We start from the raw sequence: 26,492 nt of genomic DNA, 5'->3' as shown, positions 1-26,492 counted from the left end.
GAAATGATTAACCATGAAGGCCACATGCTGCTTTGAGATGCTTTGCGTTGTTTGTTTGCGTCAGTGATTATCCAACTTTGTTAAAAGGCCATCTGTGTCCGAGTGCTATGGAGGCTGTGCGTGGTGGAGCAGCATGGGAGGCAGAGAGGGAAGGTCTGCATATCAGTTCTGGCTACTGCCCAGCTCCCTTTGACATGTCTTATTAGTCAGGTCTTTAAAAGCCTCGGCCTGCCTTCCCAGGCACACTCCTCCCCAATATCCCTGATTAAAGTGCGACTGACGCTCCCAGTGTAGAGCCAAGTTGGCCACACAGCGTTTATGTTGGGTCATGCTCATTACTCAGACTCGCTGCCAGTGCCGCGGCGACTGGAAGGAGCACGTAATGGAAGACATCACAAGCCAAGAGATTTGGGAACTTTGAATTCGGTTAAGGACAGCAGAAATGAAACTACAAATTGTTCTCCTTTGACACAACCTGTCATTCTGCCTTCTTAATTTGCATTTGGGCACTCTTCAATGGATGCAGGAAATTTACTGTATAAATGGAGCTGGAAGCAATCGAGGGCCGTTTGTAGGCCATGAAATAACATCAGTGTGCCCTGACTTTGATCATTTGCATGTATATGGATAACATAAAAATAAAAGGCCATAGATTGTTTCTGTTACGAGTTGGTGATTATAAACGGACCCAAACGCATACACGAACAGCAGAATACTCCAACCAGGAACCTTTATTCTCTCAGAATCGAGACAATGAATAAATACAACACAGAATGTTCGAGTTCACAGGTGGCGAGGCGCCAATAGTCTTTGATAGTCTTTCTCTCTCCTCCTGAGATGAGGGAAAGCTCGACCGACTCTCACCGGGGTCTTGTCTCTCTCTCTCTCTCTCTCTGAGTTGAGGGAAAACTTGACCGAACTCTCACCGGGAGGAAAGCCGGCTGGTGCGGCCACGTGAGCCGGAGGCGCATCCCCGCGCTCCGCTCTGGTCCGGGCAGGATCAGGGAAGGCCGTGAACGCAGCCACCAGGCAGGCAGACAGACAGACAGAGGTCTTATGTAGTAGGAGCAGATCCGCTGTGTGGTTCCCCAAGGCCCGACACAAGAACAGCAGACTGGAATAACTTGTGTGGATTCCCGAGGTCCAACACAAGAACAGCAGACTGGAACAACTTGTGTGGATTCCCGAGGTCCAACACAAGGGGGCAGGCTGGGTCGCTGTGTGGAAATCCTGAGGTCCGACACAGGATAGCGAGGCAGGGTCGACTGTGTGGTAACCTGAGGACCGACACAGGATTTCTAAGATATCAGCAGATGAACACCGAGGAACGATACTGGACGTCTCCTTTATGCAGGTGAAACCCGAGGCTCGACACTGGACGGCAGGTAAGTAGGAGACAGACAGGGAGTCAGAACCGGAACTTCTCACTGAATGAACAAACAGACTTACGAGGACGAGATACCAGGCAGGTAAACGCACGGACTGACAACGGAGGAGAGAATGGTCGGAGAATATATACCAGCTGGTGGTGATCACTGAATTGCCAGCCACACCTACATAGAGGTGCGTGGCAGAGGAAGGAAAACGGAGGCGGGTACTGCAGGAAGACAGGGCACAACAATAACAGACAGGGGAAAGACAAAACACATGAGGAGAGGTGATCGGGGGAAACAGAGGTAAAACACACTAGGGTCAGACAGGAATCCTAACAGTTCAGCTGCACAAGGTTCCTGCTGTATGTTACATTATATTCTATCACCCAGATGTAATGTCAGGGATAGGTCATATATTGAGACTCAGTTAGAACTGAAGCATTTAATGACTGAATCACTTGAGTGATGGCAACAAATACATATCAAAATGATGATCACTAGTTGTTACTATGTTTAATCTCTACTCATTATAATGCTCAATCTGTGCTAAAGATAAAAACCAAGGGCATACGTTTGGTTCCAGATGTGGTGAGAATGAAGCAATGATTTAAATGAAACAAACAAATAAACGATCAACTCTATTTAATGTATTATTTATTTGTATAGATACTAAATATTTGTAGACAATAATGTATTTACATTTTAAATACAACAATCTTCATCCAGCACTTCCTTATGTGTGATTGGTGATTGATTCTTTTCTGTATTTATTTTTTGGAGAATAGTCACAACATTTAAACATAATTATCTTTCGAATATCATTGTAAATTAAATATCTTTGGGTGTTTTACTGTTGGTCAAACAAAACCAGCTATTATTGAAGTCACCAAGTCACACTAGGCTGTAACCATTTTTTTTTGTCATCTTAAAAGGTAAAGGAACATTCGAGAAAATGATTAACAATGATGATAATTGGTAGTTGCAGCCCTAAGCTGTGCTGAGAGGAGTAAGACTGAAACAAATAACAAGTGAGCACAGACTGTACAATGCAATATTTCTGTCTCATTTCCATTGTTCCAGAGATACTCAGCCCTCCGCCTTCATTAGTTGCTGTAAATTGCGTATTGTGCTCGATGTGTGCGTGCGTGTGTGTCGGTGAAAGCAAACCAGGCTGAGGAACGTGTTGAGCATTAAGTAACATTTCATGGCCCATTTGCTGTGGTCTGCAGAAGCCCCGTTACTGTACATACCGTAGAGTGGGAGGAGGCTGTGATGAGCCGACAGTGGGCACTCATCGGTGCGTGAAGGGGCCCGCAATCCCGCTCTCTCCTTTGCTGTTTTTCTCCCAGTTTTCTCCCTCACTTTTCGCCCTCTAAACCAGCTTCCCGATTGGTGCTGTGCATGTTTTTGTCAGCGTGTCTATCTCTGTGTGTGTGTATGGTGTCGGAGACCTGTAATCAAGAGTCACTGCTCATAAAGAGACCTCCAGTCATTAAGGAATTAGTAGGAGGCTAACGGCTTGTTTAGAGAATCAATTAGTTTAAAATGTGGACATGTGGGCTCATTTTCTCACACAGCTCCACGAGGGAATGTCAAGGTTGTATATTCTCCCTCTGAAGTCCACTGACCCTTTATGACTCTAAAGCTAATATACGGTATTGGGGGGCCTCTTTAGTCCCAGGCAATGGGTGTTGATCGTATAGACAGTAGAACAGCAGTTAAAGCATCTCTAGCTCCAGTAATGTTACTTATTTCATAGAAAATGCGCCTTGAACTTTTATCCTCTTGGTCATAGCCGTTGTGATCCGTAGCGTGATATTTGAGGTAAAAACAAAGAGGATGCAATTTGGAACGAGTGCTACACTTAATGTTACACTTCTTCTTAATGCATCTTCTTAATCTTCTTTCTTTTGCAAATTGCAACCTGGTGGAGCACTCGCGCCACCAGCTCTTTCGACTGCTCAGTAGATGTGATATATCTTCTGCTGCTGATTGTAGGTTAGAACAGCCAAAGTATGACCAGATGTAGTCCGACATCCTGGTATTTTTGACATGCTGCTTTTCAAATTTTTGTTCTCTTTACTTTCAGTACGTACTGCAGTCACCCTTTCAAAGTATGTGCTGTTGTATGTACTGTGCTTGCAATTGGGACATACTGCATCATAAAAATGCACCTTGAATCTGCAATCTGTAGCGCGACATTTAAAGTAAAAGGGAAAAAAATGCAATTTGGAATGAGGACACTTCCTTTGCCTTTTCTCCTACTTCCTTACGAAAATTGAAATTGGACAGAGCATTAGCGCCACCAACTGTCTCAGCGCCTCAGTCGATATGACAAATCATTTGCTGCGACGAATTATGGGTCTGAACAGACTCCCCTGCAAAATACGACCAGATGTTTTAGAAAATCCTGGTATTTTTGGCATACTTCATTTCACATACTATGTATTTGGACATACTAAATATTTTTCGGGCATACTAAATAGTATGGTAGTATGGGTGTTGGAACACAGTGAATGTAACTGTAAAAAGCCAACTTACAAATGATATAACAACAAATCACCAACAGGATGTGTTCGTTGCTTACCTACATCGTGCAGCTTAATTCAATCCTGTTTAAGCAAACTATAGTTTATCATAAGTAAGAAAGAAGTGTGTGTATATATATATATAATAAATAAATAATTGAGGTTTTTTTTTCATGCGTCCTTCTATTAAGTTAATTACCACAGATGTTAACGCTACTAATATGCACTACTCAGTGCACAGGAGTATATTGCACTTATACACAAAGGCAGACACACACATACTTACACATGCAGCTGGGAAGTCTTCCTCTCGGGATGTGCTGTCTGAAAACAAACTGATGGTGTTTAGCTTCACACCTCCTCAGACACGTCCATGCACACTGCTCCGCTGAAAACCTGACTGGTGGGCTCCGTGTCATTGACGCCCGCCTAGCAACATCTGTGCCGACTACCCCCGCATGCAAGAGCAGCATACATTTGAAAGGCAACACTCACCCACACAGCGACACATAGTCACAGCCACAAGCGCACATGGTCTTGCACTTGCAAGGTGACGTGATAATGGTTTATTGTTTAAATTAATAGAGGGCTTTTAGGGTTAATCTGCTGGGTTATTGTTTCAGTCACTTTGTTCAAAACATAATAAACAGCTGAACCTGCAGACCTGTTAATGCATATGCACACATGCTGTATGCACAGATTTACACACCTTGCATATTAACACGATGACATTTTGCAAGCTGCAGTTTTTCAGAATGTTAATTGACAATTTTTGTCCCCGCTTAACTGTGGAAATCTGAGAATAAGGTGCTGACAAAGCCACAGAACAATAGTGTTTTTATTTTTGGGGGGGTTATATTGTTTTCATGTTAATGCCTACCACTACTACTATTGCAACTATAGCCCCTACTACCACTACTGCTAGCCATCCAACAGTAAGAGTAGAATTGGATTGGAGCCAATGTGGTGAGAGTAGTAAAACATGATAACTGTACTGACTCATTATTCCAATCTTCACCATGTGAACAATGTACAACAATGACTCTGTGATCACATAGTCATTTAGCAGTTGTTATGGGGGAAATGTAATATTATTCTCATCTGCAATAAAACAGAACTGTAGGACATGGTTACACTGAAACAGCTCCAGTATAAACACTTAACTTCTACATCAAATATGCATCCCAGCCAGCTTTAAAATAAATGGACCAAAATTAATCATGGTAATACAGTATGTCTCTAGACTTCTACAAAGAGGACAAGAGGGATAAGGAATAGACAAAGAAAAGAGTAGTTAAACTGCTGTTTCCAGTAACTTGGCCGTGGTTTGTTTCAGTAATTCCCCAAAATAAACTGTGAGCCTCATTTCTTTTTACTTAATAACAAAATAGAGACAGATGCACACATGAAAACAAGAAAAACAAGCAACAACAATACAAAGCATTACAGGGAATATTGTGCAATATTCATAAAGGAGGACAAAAAATAATTCCTCACTCAAATTGACACAAAAACTAACAACTCCCAAAATAATTCATTGATTTACAGAAATGAAAATGAAAAACATAAAAGAGTATAAGAAAAGTAAAGCCAAAGCAAACATTTTAGTGGGAGTCTTTTGCACCTCCTCTTCACTTTGTTATACTTCTGTGAGCCACAATACAGTGACTTGAGAGGATCAAAGTGTTTGACTGGGAAAGCGGCAGACTTTTGAACCGTAATGCTCCTAAAGCCCGGGGAGGCATTAGCATTGTGTGCCTGTGGCACTGTTACTGCCTCCTTAGCTGCTCATAAAAGCATGAATGCAAAAAAGAAACAAAACTTCTAAGAGGCACTGGAATGCTGTAAAAATGAATTTATGGGATTTGGAGTTGTTGTTTTTTTTTTATTTTTTTTTTTAAATTCGCTGATGACTCCTCTAGCAAATTAGAGCTGTTGTGAAAAAGTAACATAGAAACCTACAGTGGGCTTAGGCTTACAGAGATAAAGATCTACTGAGAGGCAGGGTGCCAGTCATTGTCAGTGGAAACGCATGCAGGTAATGGTGGCGGAGATCCAAAGTTGCACAAATCCATCCAGCAGTGCACCATGGGGAATTGAGAACGTTTTTGTTTTTTTTGTTTTTTTCTTTATGCCAATACCTTCTGACAGGTAGAAGCTGCAGACTACAATATACAATGAAGGGGGCACCTCCACCAACTAAGTATCTCAGCATAGAGTATCTGCCCCCCTTCTATGGAGACATCAAACCTTGTAGCAGTGGTCTATGGTGTATTGCGGTTTCAAAGCAACTTCAAATAATTTCCAATTTCACCGTGACCGTTCAATGGGATGCCAGCTGTCCATGATGTAACCCAAATGTCACTATAGATGGACAAAAATTAAGAAAAATGTTTTGTGCACCAAAACCCTTCATCATCCTTCTATGTCTTCTCATAAGTAAGATAATTGCCAGTGCCTGGTTCTGTCTGAAATTGAAATACATTATTCATAAATGCCGGGCTGATTGTTTTGCCTTTTAAATGTCCTGGTACTTTTGTGCTATACCAGACACATGGTGATGTGACCTGTCCTACACTCTGTGTCTTTGCTGTACGGTGGCCCTGCAGTTAAAAAAAAAAAAAACACATGCAAATCAACAAAATAGGCAAACTGAAAAAACATGGAAAGCAGAATAGAATTTAGAAATAAAATGCTACATGATGACAAAACACATTGAAATACATCACAAATACACGCAAAGACTGAAAACACAGTAAAATACAGGACCATGCTGCAAATGTAGAAAACAACTAAATACAGAAACATGCTGCAAATGCACCACAGTTCATGTGTGGAAAGCCAGAATCTGGGATCAGGACCAGTCCCATATCCAATATAGCTATTTTATGTTTAAGTAATACTGCAGTATATGTAGCAAAGTAAAGAAAAAAAAACATTTGTTAAGCATCATAAATTGTTATACTTTATCTACTCTGTCTTTATGCCCCTTCAGTAGGAACATAATTGGGCACCCATTCAGAGTTGAACATTTAAATTATGTGCTTAGGTCTCAACAAGCCGAGAAGCTACTGACTTAGTGAGTGAGGCAGTCTGCTTCCTTTTATCAAACCATGAAACTACAACATGGTTTACAGCAATTTAGTACAAAAACAGAAAAAAAAAAAAAAAAAGATACGTATCAAAACTGCCAACTGCATACATGACTGTTGTTCTCAGAAAAGCTGTACTTCCCAGTTGTGTACCGTTAAGATGCTGAAATCTGAATAGAATGAGCTGGCATACGAGTGAGAAGCTTTTCAGGTTAATATGGCACAACACAAAACACCAACTACTAATAATTTATCCTGACAAACTCATGTTTTGCTGCATGTAATTTAGATTAAAAGTACCATTTCTGTAGAAATTTTGGACCAACAGTGAAATGACGAATTCACTATTTAATAAATTGTCATTTTCCAGTTGTAATTTAATGTGATTTGTTTTCATACAGGGCTCTAACTGTTTGTTTTTTTAACTTTATATAAAAACATATGATAGCTGTTTACCTATCAGGCAGAAAAGGATGTCAACATTGGATAAAGGGTCAAACGAGCCCGGATCAGAAGTTAAATGATTAGGATGTATCACAAAGAATTGGCTTTGTGATGTTTTCAAATTGTGAAAAAAAAAAGAGCTTGAACTTATCCACAGTAGTGGTGGTTAAGCCTTATCTTAACACTATTTAGTCCCACCCAAAGCACATATTTGGAGAACATTTAGAAAGTAAACTGAAGTGTCTACTTTGTATTTTTCTAAGTCTGACCAGATGTTATTCATTTACATATTTGGCTGTCAACAGACTGAGTGTGAGGAATTACTAATTTCCTAATGCCGAGAGGCACAAAGAAAAGCTGATAGCATTCCTAATGAGCGAGATAAATCTCACAACTATGGCCGGCGAAATGAAATAGCACCTTTTGTTTACAGAGGCTGGTGTGAGGAGCATTGTAGGGCAATGACTTTGACTTTAACAAGAGTGAGGCTGTTTGATATTTATGAATGTTTCAAATCCAGTGCTGTCTTTAGGTAGAAACATGCTCTGTGTCTGTCATCGAACTTGTATATTAACTGCATCTGTTGCCTTTTTCTCTCTACGTCTGACTGATTTAGTCTTTTTAGCTTCTCTTTTTTCTGTTGAATATTCTCACAGACAGGCATCCATGTACAAATACGCACACACACTCACACATATTCTGCACAAGGCCAGATTTATGCCCTAAAAATTTGATAGAATCCACTGAAACGGTTAGGAGTTAATATTGCTTAATTAATTCATTGGCCATGGGCAGGGAGCAGTAAGCAGAGCTGAGGTGGACTGAGGTGTGTGACGGGAGATGAGGTGGTGGTGGTGGTGGTGGTGGTGGTGGTAGCGGGGTTGGTGAAGGGTTTAAACTGAAAGGGGAATGAGGGGAGTAATCCACTGAGTGCCTATAATGTAATGAGTCAGCCTCGCTTAATGGAGTACATTTGAGGAAGAAGGAGTTATAGAAAGTTGGCAGGGTGGTGCTTCTGGAGGTGCACAGAAGTGGTTGAAAGAAAGGCTGGGTGTGGGACTGAAAGGTGTTTAGTGAAAATATACCATGCTACATTATCTCCAGACCAGATGAACATGCACTCCGACACTTTTCTAATGTGAATCCACAGCTACAACTTTGTGCAGTGGCTGAAATCTAAAGCTGCATCATAAAAACGTGTTACAGTACAGCTCAAGGCTACAAATAAAACTTAAAAAAAACAGAGCTGGTGTTAATGCTCGCAGAGTGGCTTTATCTTAGCCCCATAGTTCAGGGTAATTCCTGAACTGCCAAGTTGCATTCGCCCAGACTGTTTCCATTTGACTTTGAAATATATGCTTACACGCACACACACACACACACACACACACACACACACACACACACACACACACACACACACACACACACACACACACACACACACACACACACACACACACACACACACACACACTTTATTCCCCCTTCTCTTCCAGCATATATCTGCATTTCATTGACACAGTCGGTCGTCTTTTAAAACATCCTGTCCTGAATTGTGTTACCTCAAATATGATTTCTGTTATGAAAATGTCTTTATATGACAAGTTTAATAAAATTAGCCACAATTATATGAGAGACGCAGTTTTTTAACTGCTTGTACAAATGACCTTCTTATTGTGAAATTGACTTTGTTTTTTTGGAACGACCATTAGACTGTCAGTTGCTTTCTGTTTATACCTGTTTCCCTTCCACTTCCAGTTAAAGGGTCAGTATGCCCAAATTAGCTCACTGTCATCTGGCATAACCGAGCAGTTGGTTTTGATTTTAGGTGCCAGTTGTTTTGAGGTACCTGCATCTGAAATGTCTGTTGCCAAGCATTCTCTTTGGGACTGTTTTTTTTTTGGGTGAAATGTCTGCCTACTATGTATGTGGTCACCAGACCATTTCTAGTCGGATGTTTTGAGTTTGCTTTCGAGAAGAACAAATGAAATAGAATCCATATGCATTGGATGGGACTGATATCACACCCTTTAGAAGTAGAACTATACATTTCTTAGTGCTTAAAAGCAATACTGTATGCCTGGTTACATTTCACGAGGAGTAAGGTTCACATTTTAGAGTGTCTCTCCTCTAAATGACATTTTTGTCAAGCACTGGTTAAGATCTCATTCTCAAGATCTGGTCCCAATCACTGACTAACGTTAAAAATAGCACATCAAGGATGTGCAAGGAAAGCCGGTACGGTTGTGACACTTGCTCCGCTTCCAACGCCTCCTCAGGAGTCAGGGGTTGTATTATTCATGTTTTCCGTGTTGGTGTCATATCGGTGCGCTCCTGCAGTTGTTGTGTGCCTCTTGTCGCCTGCGTTTGCGGATCTGATTATCTGTCTCTCTGCCAGGCTGCGGTGTTTAATCCAGGTCAGCTGCCGTCTTTACCGTGCTGTTTTCAAGGCCTGTTAGGAATCACTTAATTGGCGAATAAGTGTGTGATTTAAAGTTAGGGAGACAGAGTGTCATGGTAGTCTCATCTGTTTGTTTGGCACGGTGTGGATGTCTGCGGAGGAAACACGAGACCAGACACATGGCCAGATGTGATGAGTGCTCCTGGCTGTTGACACAAGTGACATGGCGCCGGAGAGAGCGCCAGCTTATGTGCTCCAACACTTGCACCAAAGGTTGTGCACGTCAAGCATCTGTGGTTTGTGTGTCATTCGTACAAACACACCCACCCATCCATACATGCAGATGCACTCCTTCTTTACAGTACAAGTCATGGGCAGGAGAAGTGCTGTGCTTTTTACAGATGTGAGAAACATCCTCCGTTGAAGCCAGCTTCAACAATATGTTCTTCGCAGCACATATTTCGAAGGGTCTTTGCAAGCAGACTTCTTTTTTTTTTTTTTATTACATTTTGTTTGGGGTAGGTGGAGGCTCAGGTGGTCACCATGTGAGGATGATTACAGAACCAGCAATGAGCTGCCAAACTAACTGAGCTGTAAGCTTTGGAATCACAAAGGCACAATAAAATGTGGTATGACAAAATTAACTGCAATGGGAAAATGAAACATCATTTGAAAGTATGTAATGAATATTCATATTAATGTTTCAGAAAACAGCTGTGGCTGTTCTAGCTGGAGTATACAGAGGGCTAGTTTGTTGCGCTTGTTTTTTTTAGGGACCTTGGTGAACAACAACAACAACAACAACAATGGAGCGAAATAGTCCCAAGGAGAGCTCTTAGCAAGTTGTATTAGTACTGGCTATCAGGACATTCTTTCTGGATAGACATGTTGTAACTCTGCTTTTCAAATGTAATTTTTTTTTAATATCCTGAAATTTGATACCATAAAAACAAAAACATCCAAAATGGTCAGTAAAACCGATTTATTAGCACATTTGCATTAAATATTGAAAATTTGTCAGACAAAAATCTCCTATGCAAAATATTGGGGTAGTTTAACTGTTCCCTAACTTTTGACAACATTTTGCTACACAATCATTTTGTTCATTTACTCACTGCAAGAGAAACTTCTTAACTCTACTCATATGAGCAGGAAAAAACACTTTTTTCATGTGTGAGGATATAAATGTTTCTTAAAGAATCTGTTCTCCCTCACACAAAAAAACCCCAAATGAGTTCCTGTGTTTTCCACACTGGCCACATGTTGTATGACACGTTTACCACATGTTACCACATATAGTAACGTGGAGAAAATATATACAAAAGTTTTCACATGGGAATCTACATGGGCTTTACACATTACACCATTACAATTTTCCAACATCACGTTTCCCTTGGGAAAAAAAAATACATATTTTACATGTGCACAAACACGTGATCACATGAGTTTCAGCACATGTGAAATGTCTATGTTTTTTCTTTAAGGACTGTGATATATCTGCAGTTTGCTGTTAACCTATATGTCTAATGTATTTTATCTCTCTCCTTTTGTTCCCTCTTCTCCTTCCTGTGTCTCTTCCACCCTTGTACAACCCTCCCCATGTGTCTTTTCCCCCCTTCCGTCACCCTGTCTGTCTGCTCCTCTTTGCTCTCTGTCTACCCAAACAGGTCCCCCACCAGATGGGTGCCCTGACCTTCTACCGCTATGAGCAGCCTATTGTAGACTACTGCCAGGCCCATCAACCCCTGCGGCTCAACATGGGCTATGAGGGACCCCCGCAGGGCCTGGAGGGCCTGGAGGATCTGGGACCATGCGATAGGGGCACTATACAGACAGTGGCACTGCCTGCCGTGCCCTCCGCTGCCAGCATAGGTGCCCCTGTGCCAGGGCCTCGCTCTCCTCCGCCACCCCTCAGACCCCCAACTGAGGGTCCCAGCAGCGGTCCGTTTCCTACTTTGGAGCGCACGGGCACACTCAAATTTGGACGCTAGCAGGCCTGGTTGTTCGAAGTGGGGCGAGGGCCTCTGATTCACAGCGACTTTAAAATGAAGGGGCAGGCGAGCTGGTTATTCAGTCGGGCCTTGTTTTTAAAACATGAGTATGAACTAGAGGACAACATTTTCAAATTACGTCTGGAGGGATTTGGCATCTGATACACACAGTCTCGCACACAGTAGGGTGAGCCATCCTCGCTGATCATTTTGATTTTATTTCCAAAGCACCTCTGAAAACCCCTTACTGCTGACTCATGGGAGGCAATTCAGCATATGACAGAAAAAAAAAAAAAAAAAAAGTATTTCTTTGTTTCCAAATCTGGTCTTTGCCATATCACATGTCAGCATCATAGGGCACCTGTTCACAGCAAGAGCAGTCAGCGTGCGCTGAGTCAGGAGTGAAAGGGAAAGTGCAATAAACACGAGTTCTCGATCACAAGAAGTGGGAGCAGGAACAGAACAAAATCTAAGAGTTGGAGGTAGACGTCATGTGAAGAGCAGGAGGCTTCTTACTGTGATTATTATTACAATTTCTACTCACAACTTTTTAATCCTTATTTCATGAAGACAAACAGTTACATAACGATTCTGTTTCTTTTGTTTCTTTGGATGTTGTATCTCGTTCTGAATTCCATAAATGTGCATGTTAAACCAAAGAGTTTACTAATAGTTTTTTTTTCTTTAATGCACATAAGCTGCTTTAGCGAAGAGGATTTTTTAAAATGTCAGTTGTTCTACTAAACTAGCCTCTGCCAGTTTACACTCACAATTCCCACCAGATCCTCTGGTGATGTCAGATGAACTTGGATTATCCTCACAGATTCGCAAAGTAATCAAGCATTACATACAAGTTAGTGTAACTGAAATTTTAAGGAGATATTGATCATAATGATGTATCTCACCCGATCCTCCCATTGTTAGGTCAGTCGTTATCCATGATCTTATAGTGATGCTAACAACATCAACCACAGCAGCATAAATTGTATGTTATAGATTTATTAGACATACAGAGCCCTTTACACAGCAGAATAGCGAGTCACTGTATATGAGCATATCCCAGCTAAATGCTTCACTATGCTTTAAAAAGGCAATCATGGGGAATTTATGTGAAAATAAGTACATCTGAACGAAAAGCATTGTACATATTATTGAAGAGGTCCACTTTACTGAAGGTCAAACCACTCTCACTGCCCCAAACAGTCATTTGAAACATTGTTGAGTCGATGTTTGACTTTCATCACACTGGACTATTTGAAGAGCACCATCTTGCTGGGTTGGCAAAGCTCAGGCCATGTACTCCTGCCTTCCCTACACCGCAGAGAGCGACGCTGCCTAGTGGGGGCATGTTGAACCAGCTCATTGACTTCTCTTTGACCTGCATATGAACCCACGGACTGTACTGGGAATATTGCCTGACATATCCTTTTTTTGTTCCAGAAAGCGTGCCTGCAGTACTGGACTTTATTGCACTCGGTAACCCTTCAGCCACCGTGTCAAGCACGGCTACTCATTGACTTATGGAGCTGTTGAGGACTTCAGATAAGGCTGTGATAGCCTGTCAAATATCATCTCCGGCTTAATCCAAGCAGTGCAACGGGCGTCGTTTTCTACATGTCAGTGGTCATCCCCCAGGGAGATGCTGGGTCCTCCCACAGAGCAACCGATTGATCCACAGATGAAACTGCGAGGGGCCAAAATTTCCCATGAAAGTGGGTGTATCCTCAAAATAGGAGAATAAATAGGGAATTATTTTTTTGTTTTTTGTTTTATTTTGTCTTTTTGGCTTGAAAACAAAAGAGACAGTTTTTGAGGTGTTCACAGATGATGTCAAGAAATTCTATAGGACTAATCAAAGGACAAAATCAAATAGAACTTATTTATCGTGTAAATAATGAGTCTTTAAAGAGGAAAAAAAAAAAGTATGAACTTCACTTCTTCTGAAACACAAACTGCTTGTGAACAGAAGAGGAGCCTTATTCACTTTCCAGTGGGAATATATTACCAAGACGAGTCGGTGAGGAGGTTCCTACTGTTACGCTCTTGGTGTTTCAGTGATAAATATTTTTCTATCTGCTCCCGTCACTATTCTGCCATTCTATCATTAAACACCAATTATGTTACTGAGATCATCTCTCAAATCCAATAATTTTACTTGATCACATGAAGAGGGGAAGATTGGGAGCCCTGTTACCACGATGTACTTCAAGCGCCGAACCTCACAGAGATCAATATTTTCTGTTCTGACATGTTTTAGGAGCTCATCTCGCAGGTGGTGGTCGCATGATTTATTGTTAGTTACATCCCAATCTGCTCCTCTTGTTTGAGAATTTCAACACTATCTACCATTTCAAGGTCTACTCGGGGAGAAGAAGTGTGCTATTCTTTATACCAAGAGTTTAACTTGTGAAGGATGTTCTTTTTTAATGTGCCATTATTTTGTTAAATGTTTTACCAAAAACCAGACCCAAAACAAGTGACCCAAAAAGTCTTCATGGTATCAAGACGAAGAAGGGTAAAATCCCCTTCATGTACAGGACATTGCATAAAAAAGCAGTTGTTTCGCTCAGTACGGTTGCTTAATAGTGCTGGTGGAGTTTACTTTGTAATAGCAGCTGTACCAATGTCTTTATAATGGGAGCTCTCTCAATTCTATCCATGTATTGTCTTGCCTTGCTCTATATCACCCCTGATAACTCCTTGGCCTGAATTTCATGTCTGCCGCTTGGTGACTCGGGTGAACCTGTTTAATGATGTTCTATTTCTGTCCGCATGCTGATATTTTGGGAAACTATGCCCGGTTAGGGGGGAGCGCTGAACCGAAGACAAACAGAACGGGAGAAATCTGCTGTCTGGAGTGCCCTAGAACCAGCAGCACGTGTCATGGACATTGGTTTTTTTTTTAAGCAACTTGTTTGCTGATCCATCCCTGCCCTCGTCTCACCTAAAGTAGAATTCCCCGGCACTATAGGCTGTTAAACAGAGAGAGAGAAAGAGGCTTGTGTCGGGCACTCCACTCACTCAAGGGACAGACTTTCCCTTTAATCGTCCCCTGCTGAAGCCCAGTACTCCAAATGTAGTAATTACGTCAGGTTTCAGAGCAGTGATAATGGTTCAATTCAGTCCGAACACAAAGATCAAAGCTACTTTGCCCTTCATGTGTAATTAGAAAAATGCTAATAAAATCTTTGTATGTTCACAATTAAATCAGCTACTAATAAACGATTGATTAATCATGACTACCTCCCTGATAAAATCAGATGTGTTCAGCGGAATGTTCGAATCCTGCTGCTAGTAATTATTTCATCTTTTGTCCGTTTCTTTTTTGCCATCAGAGAGCTGGAAGCACAAGCGCTGCATGCTAATGATGCATGTTTGAGCTGAACTCCAGGACCGTCTGCGCTCGCCCCGCAACGCCAACAGGCTTTATTTTCTCTGCTGCTTTATTTGTTTATGGTTTTGTACACCCCAAGCCCCCCCCCCCCCCATTCACTCTTAGAATTTGGGCTCAAGTCCCCACTGGGAACATATCTTACTTTTTTTTTTTTTTTAATTCTCCTCTTTTTCTTTTTTAGCTTTGGGTAGGGTGAATAAAGGTCTGAAGAATTGCAGTAAAAACTTGAATATTTCAGTATTTATGCACAGAGGAAGAGCTAAACGCACATCTCTAAGGGGAGAGGGAAAGTCGAGGAGGCCAGAAGGGGGAAGACAGAGATGTTGTATAATAGGAAGGATGTAGAGGACCAAATGGGTAAGCGAGAGGACATTATATTCTGTTACCATGACATCTTTGAGATATTTCTGAATGTCCCAGGCAGCTTTATTTCCACTGTAAGAAATGACACAAACCGCTTTGGCCAAGCTCCAACACAAATCACACACATAAGTATGCTGTAGAGTCCCATATGGCACACAGATGAAGCAAAAGGCATACTTGCATTGTCTGAACTGTATGTATTATGCATGCTTTCATATAAAAGATACACTTTATTTGAAAAGCAATTATAATTTACACTATTATCAAGAACCCACTTTGACTTGTCAGTCTTTAACAATAGAAACAATCACGCATAAATGTATACATATAAAATAGAAAAGTAAAGAAAAGAAGAAAAAAAAAAAACAAGCGACACACATGCCTTGATAAATGATATTAAAGTACTGCTGGTTGTGACGCTCCTATCCATTCCAGTTCACCCAAGGCCATCTGCGACGGTTCAGTAGGTTTTAATCCATTACCTGATAAATAGATTTCAAGAATTAATTCCAAGCCAGACGTGGATTTGCAGCTTTTCTTCATCTGCCATACATCTGTGTCTTGGCAGCAGGCAGTGCTGGGGCATGCCTATACAGCACACAGTCGTGACTCTTTGCAGACAGCACGTATACACATATGGATAGGTGGGCGAAGCAGGAAAAAAAGAAAAAAAAAAAAGAAAAGCTAATGCTCTTCATTTGCCACTTTCTCATTTGAGTTTTTGTTGTTGTTAGTGTGTCATTAGTGTATGTTTACAGACTGAAAAATGGTTAAAATTAATAACTTTGTCACGCAAAACAAAAAGAATGGAAGCGATGCCAGTGAGTTAGCTACCCTGCATGTGCCCAGATGGCCTGTGTGTGTGTGTGTGTGTGTGTGTGTGTGTGTGTGTGTGTGTGTGTGTGTGTGTGTGTGTGTGTGTGTGTGTGTGTGTGTGTGTGTGTGTGTGTGTGTGAGTGTGTGTGTATCTATAGCAGCACCTACTCCTCTACCTCCTCTGAACCAACGTCACCATTACTGATGTTCAGGCCAGCCCGGTCCCCATTGATTGTTATTGTTCCATGCTGTTTTACATTAGCAGGAAGTTTTTAACCTCTGATCCGCATTGTCCTGACTCTGTTTTCTGCCATTGCTCATGTCAGAGGGGACACAGAAAGGGAAGGCATAATCATTAACCTCTGTCGGGGAAACACACATTTTCGTTTGTCTGACAAAGCCCGTTTACGGCTCTAATTGGATTTAATGAGAGCACTGAAAAAAAGGAAGGTTTTTATTTAAATGGCTGCATTCTTCTCCTGCGGTTGGCTTGAGAGTGCAGCGAGCATAGGGAACCTGACAGAAAGCAATATCAAAATTAGTATTTGTTTCCTTGCAGGCTCAAGCACTTCCCCGATTTTTTGTTTTTTTTGCTGCCTCTTAAATGCTTTCCACATAGACCACGGGATCCCCGCTGTCTCCTTCTCATCCATTTCCTACAGAGAGCATTGATTTCTGTAGGGTGTAAATATGCGCTGCATTGTTTTCTTTGGTAGTTGGTTTGTTGTTAATTTTAGTTTTTTTCTTATTTGGAATTTTTGTTCTTTTTACTGTATTCAGACCTAAAGCATTTTTGTGGAGACCTGGTCCAAGCGCAAAAATATGGCTCTTCTTTGAGTATATTATTGTCAGAAAATGTTTTGTAAAAATTTTGATGATGATATCAGAAATAAAACATCTAAAGATGGAAGTTGTGGTGGTTGGTTTATCTTGACATTTTGCATTTGAGCCGACAGTTAGGTGTTAAAATTTTACATGTTAACACTTGTTTAATAGTTATGAGCAGCACTAAATCTGTAAACACGGTTATAATACAATATAATAGTACAATTCAATGTTTCCTGAGGAGTCCCTAATCTGCTTTCTGGAGGAGCAAGACTGGAAATCCTGAGTGGTAGGAGCCGGTGTTATGTTATGTTATTGTTAATTGTGCAGTGCGCTCTATGTTTGTTTCTAGGTTCGCAAATAAACACAGACAGAAAGTGAATCAAATACCTCTGGGACGAGGGTACTTTTAAGGGTAACAGCTTACAATAAAAGCTGGCGCTGTAAACACTGATGGTAAAATAAATGGTCTCATCACTTCATTTTGCACTTGTTTCTGTGACTTCAGCAGGATTTTACAAGCTCTGAGATTTTTAGAGACTCCAGCTCTGGCAGTTCAGAATGGTTTTAAACATCTTACAGTTGATTCAGTTATTTATTTAGCCAGGTAGCATTCTCTTCGCTATTCCTTGCTGTAATTTAAGGATTTATTGAGCCCATTATGCCAGAATTGTGTCCGGGGAGATTAATTTCAGTCATGGTAAGATGTCCAGAAAATATGTAATTTCTTCTGGGCTGCACTTAACCGACAAGTTACATTAAACACTCATTCAAATTTGAAACAAAATTCACAGTGATGAGTGTAATATGGACTTCTCACCACCTGAAGGACTGCAATCACAGCATCCAAAGAGAGGGGACGAAATCACCCAGCATGGTTTGACAGCCTGTGGTTAGACTGACTGGGGCTTCCTCAAAATAGCAACACAACCCACAACGATCACCATAAGAACAAGAAACCACGATGTGAGAAACACTGTGATCTGTGATCACGTTGTTACAATACCCTCATGATGTGTGAGAAGATTGTCATCCCCTGTGTGCAATATACTGGTGTTTTTGAAACCTGCCAACAAGCTGAGAAAGTACTGCAGGCTCATCTGTGGTCTACTTACCAAAACATAATCTGAGCTGTCGAGGCAATGATGCTTAAGCTCAGTGAGGAACGCACACGAGAGTGAAACAGACACTTTAGTTAGAGAAGACATTTGTTTCACAAAACGTGTTAAAGATGCCTAAATGTTAAAGCTGGACAAACAAATTAATTCATTGAAGTGGCAATAGACCAAACCCGTTTTCATTCTTGGAGCGTTAAATACTGGCATTTTCACAAAGCAGCTAGTGTCGCAAAGATAACCACAAGGTGCTCTTTGGCATCAGTGCCATGACCAACCAATTGGAAGAAGCAAGTCAGGGCTTTGACAAAATGGTAGTATTTAATGCCCTGGGATGAGACCAGGTTGTAAAAAGGTTTTTGTTAAAGTCTTTGACTGAGGACGATATAATGGCTTGAGAACCCTGTCAGAAAGAGCAGCCTGAAGGCAAAGTAAAGCATCCAAAATATGTCATACATATTGTTTATTTAAACTAATACAGATTATTTCATTATTTTTGTTCACAACATCCAAAGCAGTGCATTGCCTAGCCTCCATCCCAATACAGCTGCCTACATCACCAAACTGACCCAACCCATTCTCATTCTTAAGGTGTCAAATACTGGGGCTCTCTCAGAGCAGCTGCCATTGCAGAGAAAAACCACAAGGTGCTCTTTGGCATCGGTGCCACAACCAACCGATCTGAAGAAGCAAGTCAGGAGAACGATGCCCGAGTCTGTGAGAAAGCAAAAGTCTCCATGGGCCAATTTTGTGCTTCGTGAGTGAATTTACGTAATGAATGTAACTTATACGACGTAGTGTAATTTGTCTACATAGATAGTTGAATCCAAACCATTATCCTTTCCTAAACCTAGCCACGTTGTTTTGGTGTCTACACCTAGGCAACTGACATGAGATGCCAATGCAAAATACCAGTATTTGATGCCTTGGGATGAGAACATAATGGTAGACCAGCTCCTATGTTCTGTGTTGTAAAATTGTGTAAAACGTTTTTGTCAGAGTTTTTGGATTTTAAGAGTGATTTAACGACTTCATGACTCTATTGGAAAGAACAGTCTGGCAGCAAGGTGAAGCAGCAAAAATATACTGAATAGACTGATACTGATTAATTTAGGGGCTAAAATATATTTTCTGCCTGACCCTGTCCAGAGGCAGTTCATGACTGAGTTTCCGTCCCAGTTCAGCTGCCTGCATCACCAAACTACGGATGTGCCTACCTCCATCTACTGCAGGTAATACACCTCACACAACCCCACCTCTTACAATTTGAACTATCCCTTTAACTTTTCCCCTTTTTTTTGCAGTGATGTAAAGTTGTACGTTAGGTGCAGTGGAGCACACTTAGGACCACAGAGACACAAAGACAGAAAGATGCTTGACGGCACAAAGCACAGTCAATATTGACTTTAAAATTGTAGTACCTGTATTGACAGTGACATTCCTGCAACTATGCCTATCCTTCAACTGAGGCGTGCAGTGAGTCACCAGAATCCTGAACAGGCGTGGAGTAAAACCTTAGAAAATGCAGAGACAGTGGCCAGACAACCTACATTTTAGAGTTTCTGTGGATTTTACAAACTTTGGAGAGACAGCGCTGGCACACAAACAATCAGGAAGTAAACTTGACGAATGCAGCTGACTTGTTCGGGGTGAACCGAATACCCACGGCAAAGGAGTACCGTCACAGTGCCACAGAGATGGGAGATCTGTTTGCTTCAGCTTGCTGTCACTTCAGATGCGCACATCATGCCATCACCGCCTTGGAGGAACATGACAGCCATGCTCACAGTCCAGATCACAGCGGTTTTCAGGACATGCAGGTCTTGCTATCTTTTACTTTTCTCCTCCAGTGATCACAGACCCTCTGGAGTAACATCAACACAAACGTCAGGAGATTATCCAGTATTTAATCATCAAACATTGAAGCCTGTAGTCAGGTGACCATCAGGTAAGTGACACACTGGACATAAAACTAAACTTTTGCTAAATGCTAATGACATAAGCCATGTTAATTGCTAATTATACATGTTAGTCATTGGTTTCGAAAATAAATGAATAGATTGTTCATTTATAATGCAACACTAGTTATTAACACAATTATAATTCAACATTGGTTATTAATACAATTGAAGCATAAAGACAATTTTCAAATTTCTTATGCATTACACTGTACCATGGTGGATATTCACTGAAATGCTGTGATCAGCATCATATCAAAATACACCAATTTGCTACGCTTTGGAAGGGTACCAGTTTTTCCTTAGCAAAAGCACACCTTATCTGGAGGTTAAAAAAAAAAAAAAGGTCTGACATGGCTGAGGGGTCAGTCTCTTTCAGCTGATTGCACACAGCCCACCTCATCTAAGTCTGTGTGAAAAAGCCAGTGGCTGGTGGTTGATTGGCCAGGTCAGGAGGCTTGATAAGTATGCAGTGTCTGATTCTCAGTGACCTTTAAAGTGGCGTGATGGGGGCGGTATAGGGCTGAAAACTCTCTGGTGGAGGAGAGTGGAGAATTCATTGGTTTGAGATAGTCAGAGGTTGTTTCTCTGGGTTTTTGCAACCGTTCGTTCACTCTCTCGCTGTCTCTCCCTCTTAAAACCAGGCAAAGATTTCTATGGCACTGTTAGCCCTATATCCACGGTAAGTAACGGAGCTCCTCGGGGATGTTAAAGGGCTTGTCCTCATACAACCTACACTGACTTTATCTGTATCCTGTCACTGTTTGAATCCAACTTGAGTCAAATTCATCCGCAATTGTTGCCCTCTGTGGTGGATGGCCAAAGAGAGCCCTTTCCTTCTTCCCTTTGGCATTTTCTTTTTACACACTGTACCATGTCTTCCCCTTGACCTGAAGTGAGCAATCAACATTTAAAAATGGATTGTACATTTTGCTCCACTTGCTCTTTCTTTTAGATCTTGTACCTTTATCCAGTCTTCCTTTTGGTGTTTCCCAGTATAGATGTAGTTCTGAAAAGATGTATTCAGATGTTCTGTGAACACTTGCTGTTTTGAATTTATTAAACATAGCAAAAACGTAGGGATAGTCAGAGAGCAAACACATTAAATAGTTAATGAAATGCAATGCAAAGACAATTAAAATGATCCTACATTTAATGAGCATCTCAGCTTCTGAAGGTTTAATATGACAAACCTTGGAGTGCAATTGAAGTCAGTGTAGATTAATATTAATATAAGAAATAATACATAAAATGTTAAAAAAAAAATGTTGTAGCTCCCACAAAGGTAAATGTTAAGATAACAACTCATCTAGATTTTGTAACTGAAACTCTAGTAGCTCTTCTTTTCATAGAAACACAGAGGGCAACAGCTGACTATTAGATGTCAGCAGGGAAGCTTAAAGCAAGGTTTTACCACCACTATTAAACGATTCAGTAGAGGCATAGTCCATCCTCCCTGTGACAGAGCTGAGCAAAGCCTGGCTGCTGGGCCTCAGACACAGACAGATTTGAAGATGCACATTCAAGGTCACCAAGGTTTCCTGGACAAAATCTTAAAGCTCTCACCTGACAGATGTTTATTTCTACCAGACACCTGGAACAGCAAGTGTAATGCAAGCAAAGTAGGGATGCAATGTAGCACCCTTAAGGCAGAGTGATGAGCTCAAGCTTAATCAGCAGCCTCCCACCTGTGCTACAGAGTCACATATTAGGAGGAAAGACAGTAGAGGCAGCTCTTCGGAAGAGGGTGTTGATACTGTGCACGGTTTCCTCATGAACGAAGATGTGCAAAGAAGAGATGATGATTTCAAAGCCAACATTGAGCTTGACAACCTGGCTTCTTGAAGTGCCATGAAATAGGTGTGATTCATAGATGTGCACACAGTGCTTTGTGCTGAAATGTGAGAAAAGAAAATCCCCAAAAAACTGAGATAATAACAATGGAATCACACTTGGTGAGCATCTGTTTGTCTCTGCTTGGGGCACACTGTGAAATGGGAAAATTTGTAATCAAAACCCACCGTTTTGGTGTGTTTTCTAATGTACTGTCTGTATGACAGGATGGACACTGGAAAAATTGTTTATTACCTTTAATATGTGTTGGAGGAGTAAGAGCTATCATCTGTTCAATCAACTTGTGGTGTTATCCTCTTCCTGTTTTTTTTTTTTACTGTAAAGTATAAACTAGACAGAAACAATACAGATTTCGCTTCATTTTTGATTTTCAGTATTGCCTGCATTTTACAGGGACCATGTTATTTGATCACCTGTGCTTGGCCATACTTTCATATACAGTGCATCCGGAAAGTATTCACAGCACTTCGCTTTTTCCACATTTTGTTATGTTACAGCCTTATTGCAAAATGGATTCAATTCAATTTTTTTCCTCAAAATTATACACACAATACCCCATAATGATAACATAAAAAACGTTTTGTTTTTTTTACATTTTTGCAAATCTATTAAAAACAAAAAAAGGAAAAAAAATCACGTACATAAGTATTCACAGCCTTTGCCATGACACTCAAAATTGAGCTCAGGTGCATCCTGTTTCCACTGATCATCCTTGAGATGTTTCTACAACTTGATTGGAGTCCATCTGTGGTAAATTCAATTGATTGGACATGATTTGGAAAGACACACACCGTCTATATAAGGTCCCACAGTTGACACTGCATATCAGAGCACAAACCAAGCCATGAAGTCCAAGGAATTATCTGTAGACCTTTGAGACAGGATTGTATCGAGGCACAGATCTGGGGAAGGGTACAGAAAAATGTCTGCAGCATTGAAGGTCCCAATGAGCACAGTGGCCTCCATCATCCGTAAATGGAAGAAGTTTGGAACTACCAGGACTCTTATTTATTTATTATATATTGTTTATTTATTTATTTATTGTTATTTATATCACGTTGGTCCCCAACAGAGTTTGTGCCTATCATTATGTCACAAATGTAACATGAAGAACACAAAACCAAAAACAGGCACAGGTGTTAGTATTTGTCTTGAGACAATATTCACTTAGCTTCAGGTAAAAGTTAAAAAAATATATATATAATCCAAGTTGTTTACTGTTTACAGGTCTTGAGGACTACAACTTCATATGTGAAGAGCTGTGTGAAATTTGATAAATTGCCTCAAGTTATGTCGCTTAAATCTGTGTCAGTTGGAGAAGAAGACTACAAGTTTAAAAAACAAAAACAATCTAGAGGTGTAAGGTCAGAAAGAAGGCAGCGAACTGTAGCTGTAGACTAGCAGCTTGAGGCTACATTAGCTGCTACCAGCGTAACGTCCCCCCAAATCTCAGATGGAAATGTTGCAGGTCATGTTCCACTGCAGGTTATTGTAGGTAAAAGGAAGGAAGAAGAATGCTTGGAATAAGAACATAACTATTGCCGTGAGTCTGACAGTGCAATGATAAATTGTGTAAGGGTCTTTTAATAGGCGCATTAAACGTAGATATGGTAAGCAAGTGGCAGCGTATTGTTACATCACCCATCTGTTTTGTGAACTGCTGTTTTGAGGCCTGGAATCTGTCATTTTGGCCATCGCTACCTTGTTGTTTTGGAACTGGAGGTGACCATATTTGGGGAGGAGTTTGAGGTACATCTGACAGAGGACCAGACGACACTATGCACGCCCGCCTGTACTGGCAACCTCGCAAGACTACTGGAGGGGTCCTGGGAGTTTGCCCATCCAGTCTACATGTGCTTTGTGGACTTGGAGAAGGTTTCCGACCGGGTCCCTTGGGGGCTTTTGATGGGGGTGCTGTGGGAGTATGGGGTGCCAAAGCCGTTCCAACGGGCCATCTGGTCTCTATACCACTTCAGTAGGAGCTATGTTTGTATTCTCGGCAATAAGTCAGACACGTTCCCAGTGGGTGTTGGCCTCCACCAGGGCTGTCCTTTATCACTGATCCTGTTTGGGCGTCACAGGATCGCCTCTCTGCTGTTTGCAGATGATGTGGTCCTGGCACACACCCATCACCTCCGCTCTATAATTACACACAGTTTTACAAAGACAGCCACTAGTGGCCCTCAGTGGTATTGTACTTCCGCATTGACTTCACTTTTCAGAGCCAGAGTCTATGTCCATTTTATATTGACTCTATATAGTTTTAATTCACAGCAAAAAGAAACCATCAGTCTTTCAGCGTAAAAATATCTCTCAGTGAAGGATGGACATTTGCCAAAAGCCTTTTTATTTGGTAACATAAAAAGAAGAATAGTGAAAAATGACAAAAGTCCCCAGGTGATACATTTAGTCTCATCTTTCCATGTTGCCACAAAGTGTCTTTAACTAACTGAGCCCATCTGTGGAATCAGTGTTCCATAGCAAAACCATGCATTTACATTTACATAAATATAACAATAGCGATGGTAACATCTGAATCATAACAGCAGACATAAAAGTCTTCATGCTCAGTTCAGAACATTAAAGGTACATTACAGACAAGAAAAATAATTAACAGTTAATTTATCCCATTTGGAACCATGCTGTTCAGCACATTCATCCATTTTCAACTCCCCTTGACTTAACCATCTGAGGAGATGGAAACAGTGTGTCCAATTGATACTACTGGCGTATAATGTAATTCTTTGTGAAACAAAGTACAGTTTCGGACTGTGGGTCCACTTTCTTTAACTGTCTAATCTTTCAGAGATCAGTGTGTTCAGATGGACTGCTGGTTAGGGGTCAAGGAAGAGGAAAGGCAGCATTGCTGAGAAGAAGAAGAAGAAGGAAGGAATGAGAGAACTAATGGCAAGAGGGGTCAGAGTCATTTGAATTGGTTGAGTGCCCAGTACACAAATCCATTGGCAGTATGTGTGCTACTGTTGTTTATCTCCTGTTTTTATAAAGCACTTTAAAATCAATCTATTTGTTGAAAGCTATCTTTAGGGTACTTGACTTGCATTACAGATAATAAAACGATAAAGGTTGGAGGCACAGAATATAAGAGGATAGGAAAGGAGAGGAACTGACATAATCCCGACATGATAGAGTAAGATGTGCGTTTTTGATAAATGTTTGACCTTGGTGTAAGACGGAATTCTCTGAAGCCCCAAGAGACAGATGAATATTTTAAAGTTACTATTCAGAGTTTAGTTGGGTCCTCACTGTGAGAATTCAATGAGACCTATCTAGTGCTTGTATTAAAAACATGTTTTTTATTCATGGCATTGTGTGTCTCTTTTGCACCAAGATGTGTGGTTTGACCTTTTCCAGAACTACACTGTAGAGGCATATACCTGAATCAGTATTTGCAAGTTTAGCCAAGTGGTCTACAGGTAGATCTGAATGAAAGAGAGTTGAATTGTCTGCATGTATGACACATGATTATGCCAGCCCAGTAACATGCCAAAGCATGTTTTACATCCATCAGTCCACTTTAGGATGCAGTGTCAGTGTCACATTGTGCCTTGTTTAGGTGTGAAAAGTGTATGCAAGTATGACTTGCCCATTAAGGAGGCCTAGTGATGAAGTACAAAGATTGAAGTAGGCAGGAGGTTAAAGCTGGTTGGATGGAAAAAATATCACCTGGGAGTCTTGTGTTCAAGTCAAAATGGATTTCTTTTAAGTAGCGTAAGTATGTTACTTGTATAACATAACAATTAACTTAGGAAACTTACATTAAGTGCCCAGCGACATACGTTACTTATTGAAACCCAAACCAGGATCTTTTCCTAACGCTAACAAAGGAGTTTTGGTCTAACTAAATTTTAACACATTTTTAACCCAATTTAACCATGATCATTTCCTAAATGCAAACAAGTAGTTTTAGTGTCTGAACCTAAAGCACCTTAGTTTTCATGCCAAGGTGAGGCAAAACGTGGCACTGACATTGTACCCACTAGTGGGCTGATGAGTGTATTATTAGCACAAATAATGCCTAATGACATTATTATGCCTAATGGCATTATTAGGCACAAACAATGCCCTTTGACAGCATAGTTGTTCAATAATAAACATGTGGGTCAGGTTATAAAAGGTTATAAAAAGTTAACTGTTGAAAAGACCAAAATCTCTCATCTTAAAGTCCAATATTTTGTTGACCTATCCATCCATCCTGACCTCTTCCATATATGGACACTGTCATTCTATTATAACACCACCTGGTTTGCTCCCGTCATGATTACTATGCACTCAAGAGAGCTATTTTTTAATACTTGCTGAAATGACTTTTGGTTT

The 26,492-nt window shown here is 40.9% G+C and overlaps 1 protein-coding gene across 2 annotated transcripts in view; it reads left to right on the top strand.

Annotated features, from left to right (window-relative positions):
- The window catches only part of LOC138624582 (leucine-rich repeat transmembrane neuronal protein 4), a 107,626-nt gene extending 90,311 nt beyond the window's left edge, over positions 1 to 17,315 (top strand). The window contains exon 3 of one of the 2 annotated variants that reach the window (XR_011311164.1): positions 11,509 to 11,598. Coding sequence is in view for 1 of the 2 variants with exons in the window: in XM_069704893.1 (XP_069560994.1) it covers positions 11,509 to 11,832 (324 nt within the window). In the remaining variant the exon portion in view is untranslated. Of the gene's footprint in view, positions 1 to 11,508 lie in introns of both variants that reach the window. The other variant, XM_069704893.1, reaches the window with a different exon arrangement.
- Positions 17,316 to 26,492: the final 9,177 nt, after the last annotated feature.

This window comes from Brachyistius frenatus, unplaced genomic scaffold (assembly GCF_029030835.1).
Source record: "Brachyistius frenatus isolate BFR_SWC_R1_liver_20210118 unplaced genomic scaffold, ASM2903083v1 Contig_3, whole genome shotgun sequence".
NCBI lineage: Eukaryota > Metazoa > Chordata > Actinopteri > Embiotocidae > Brachyistius > Brachyistius frenatus.
The sequence above is the reverse complement of the archived record's forward strand: the minus strand, read 5'-3'. Positions and strand labels throughout refer to the sequence as shown.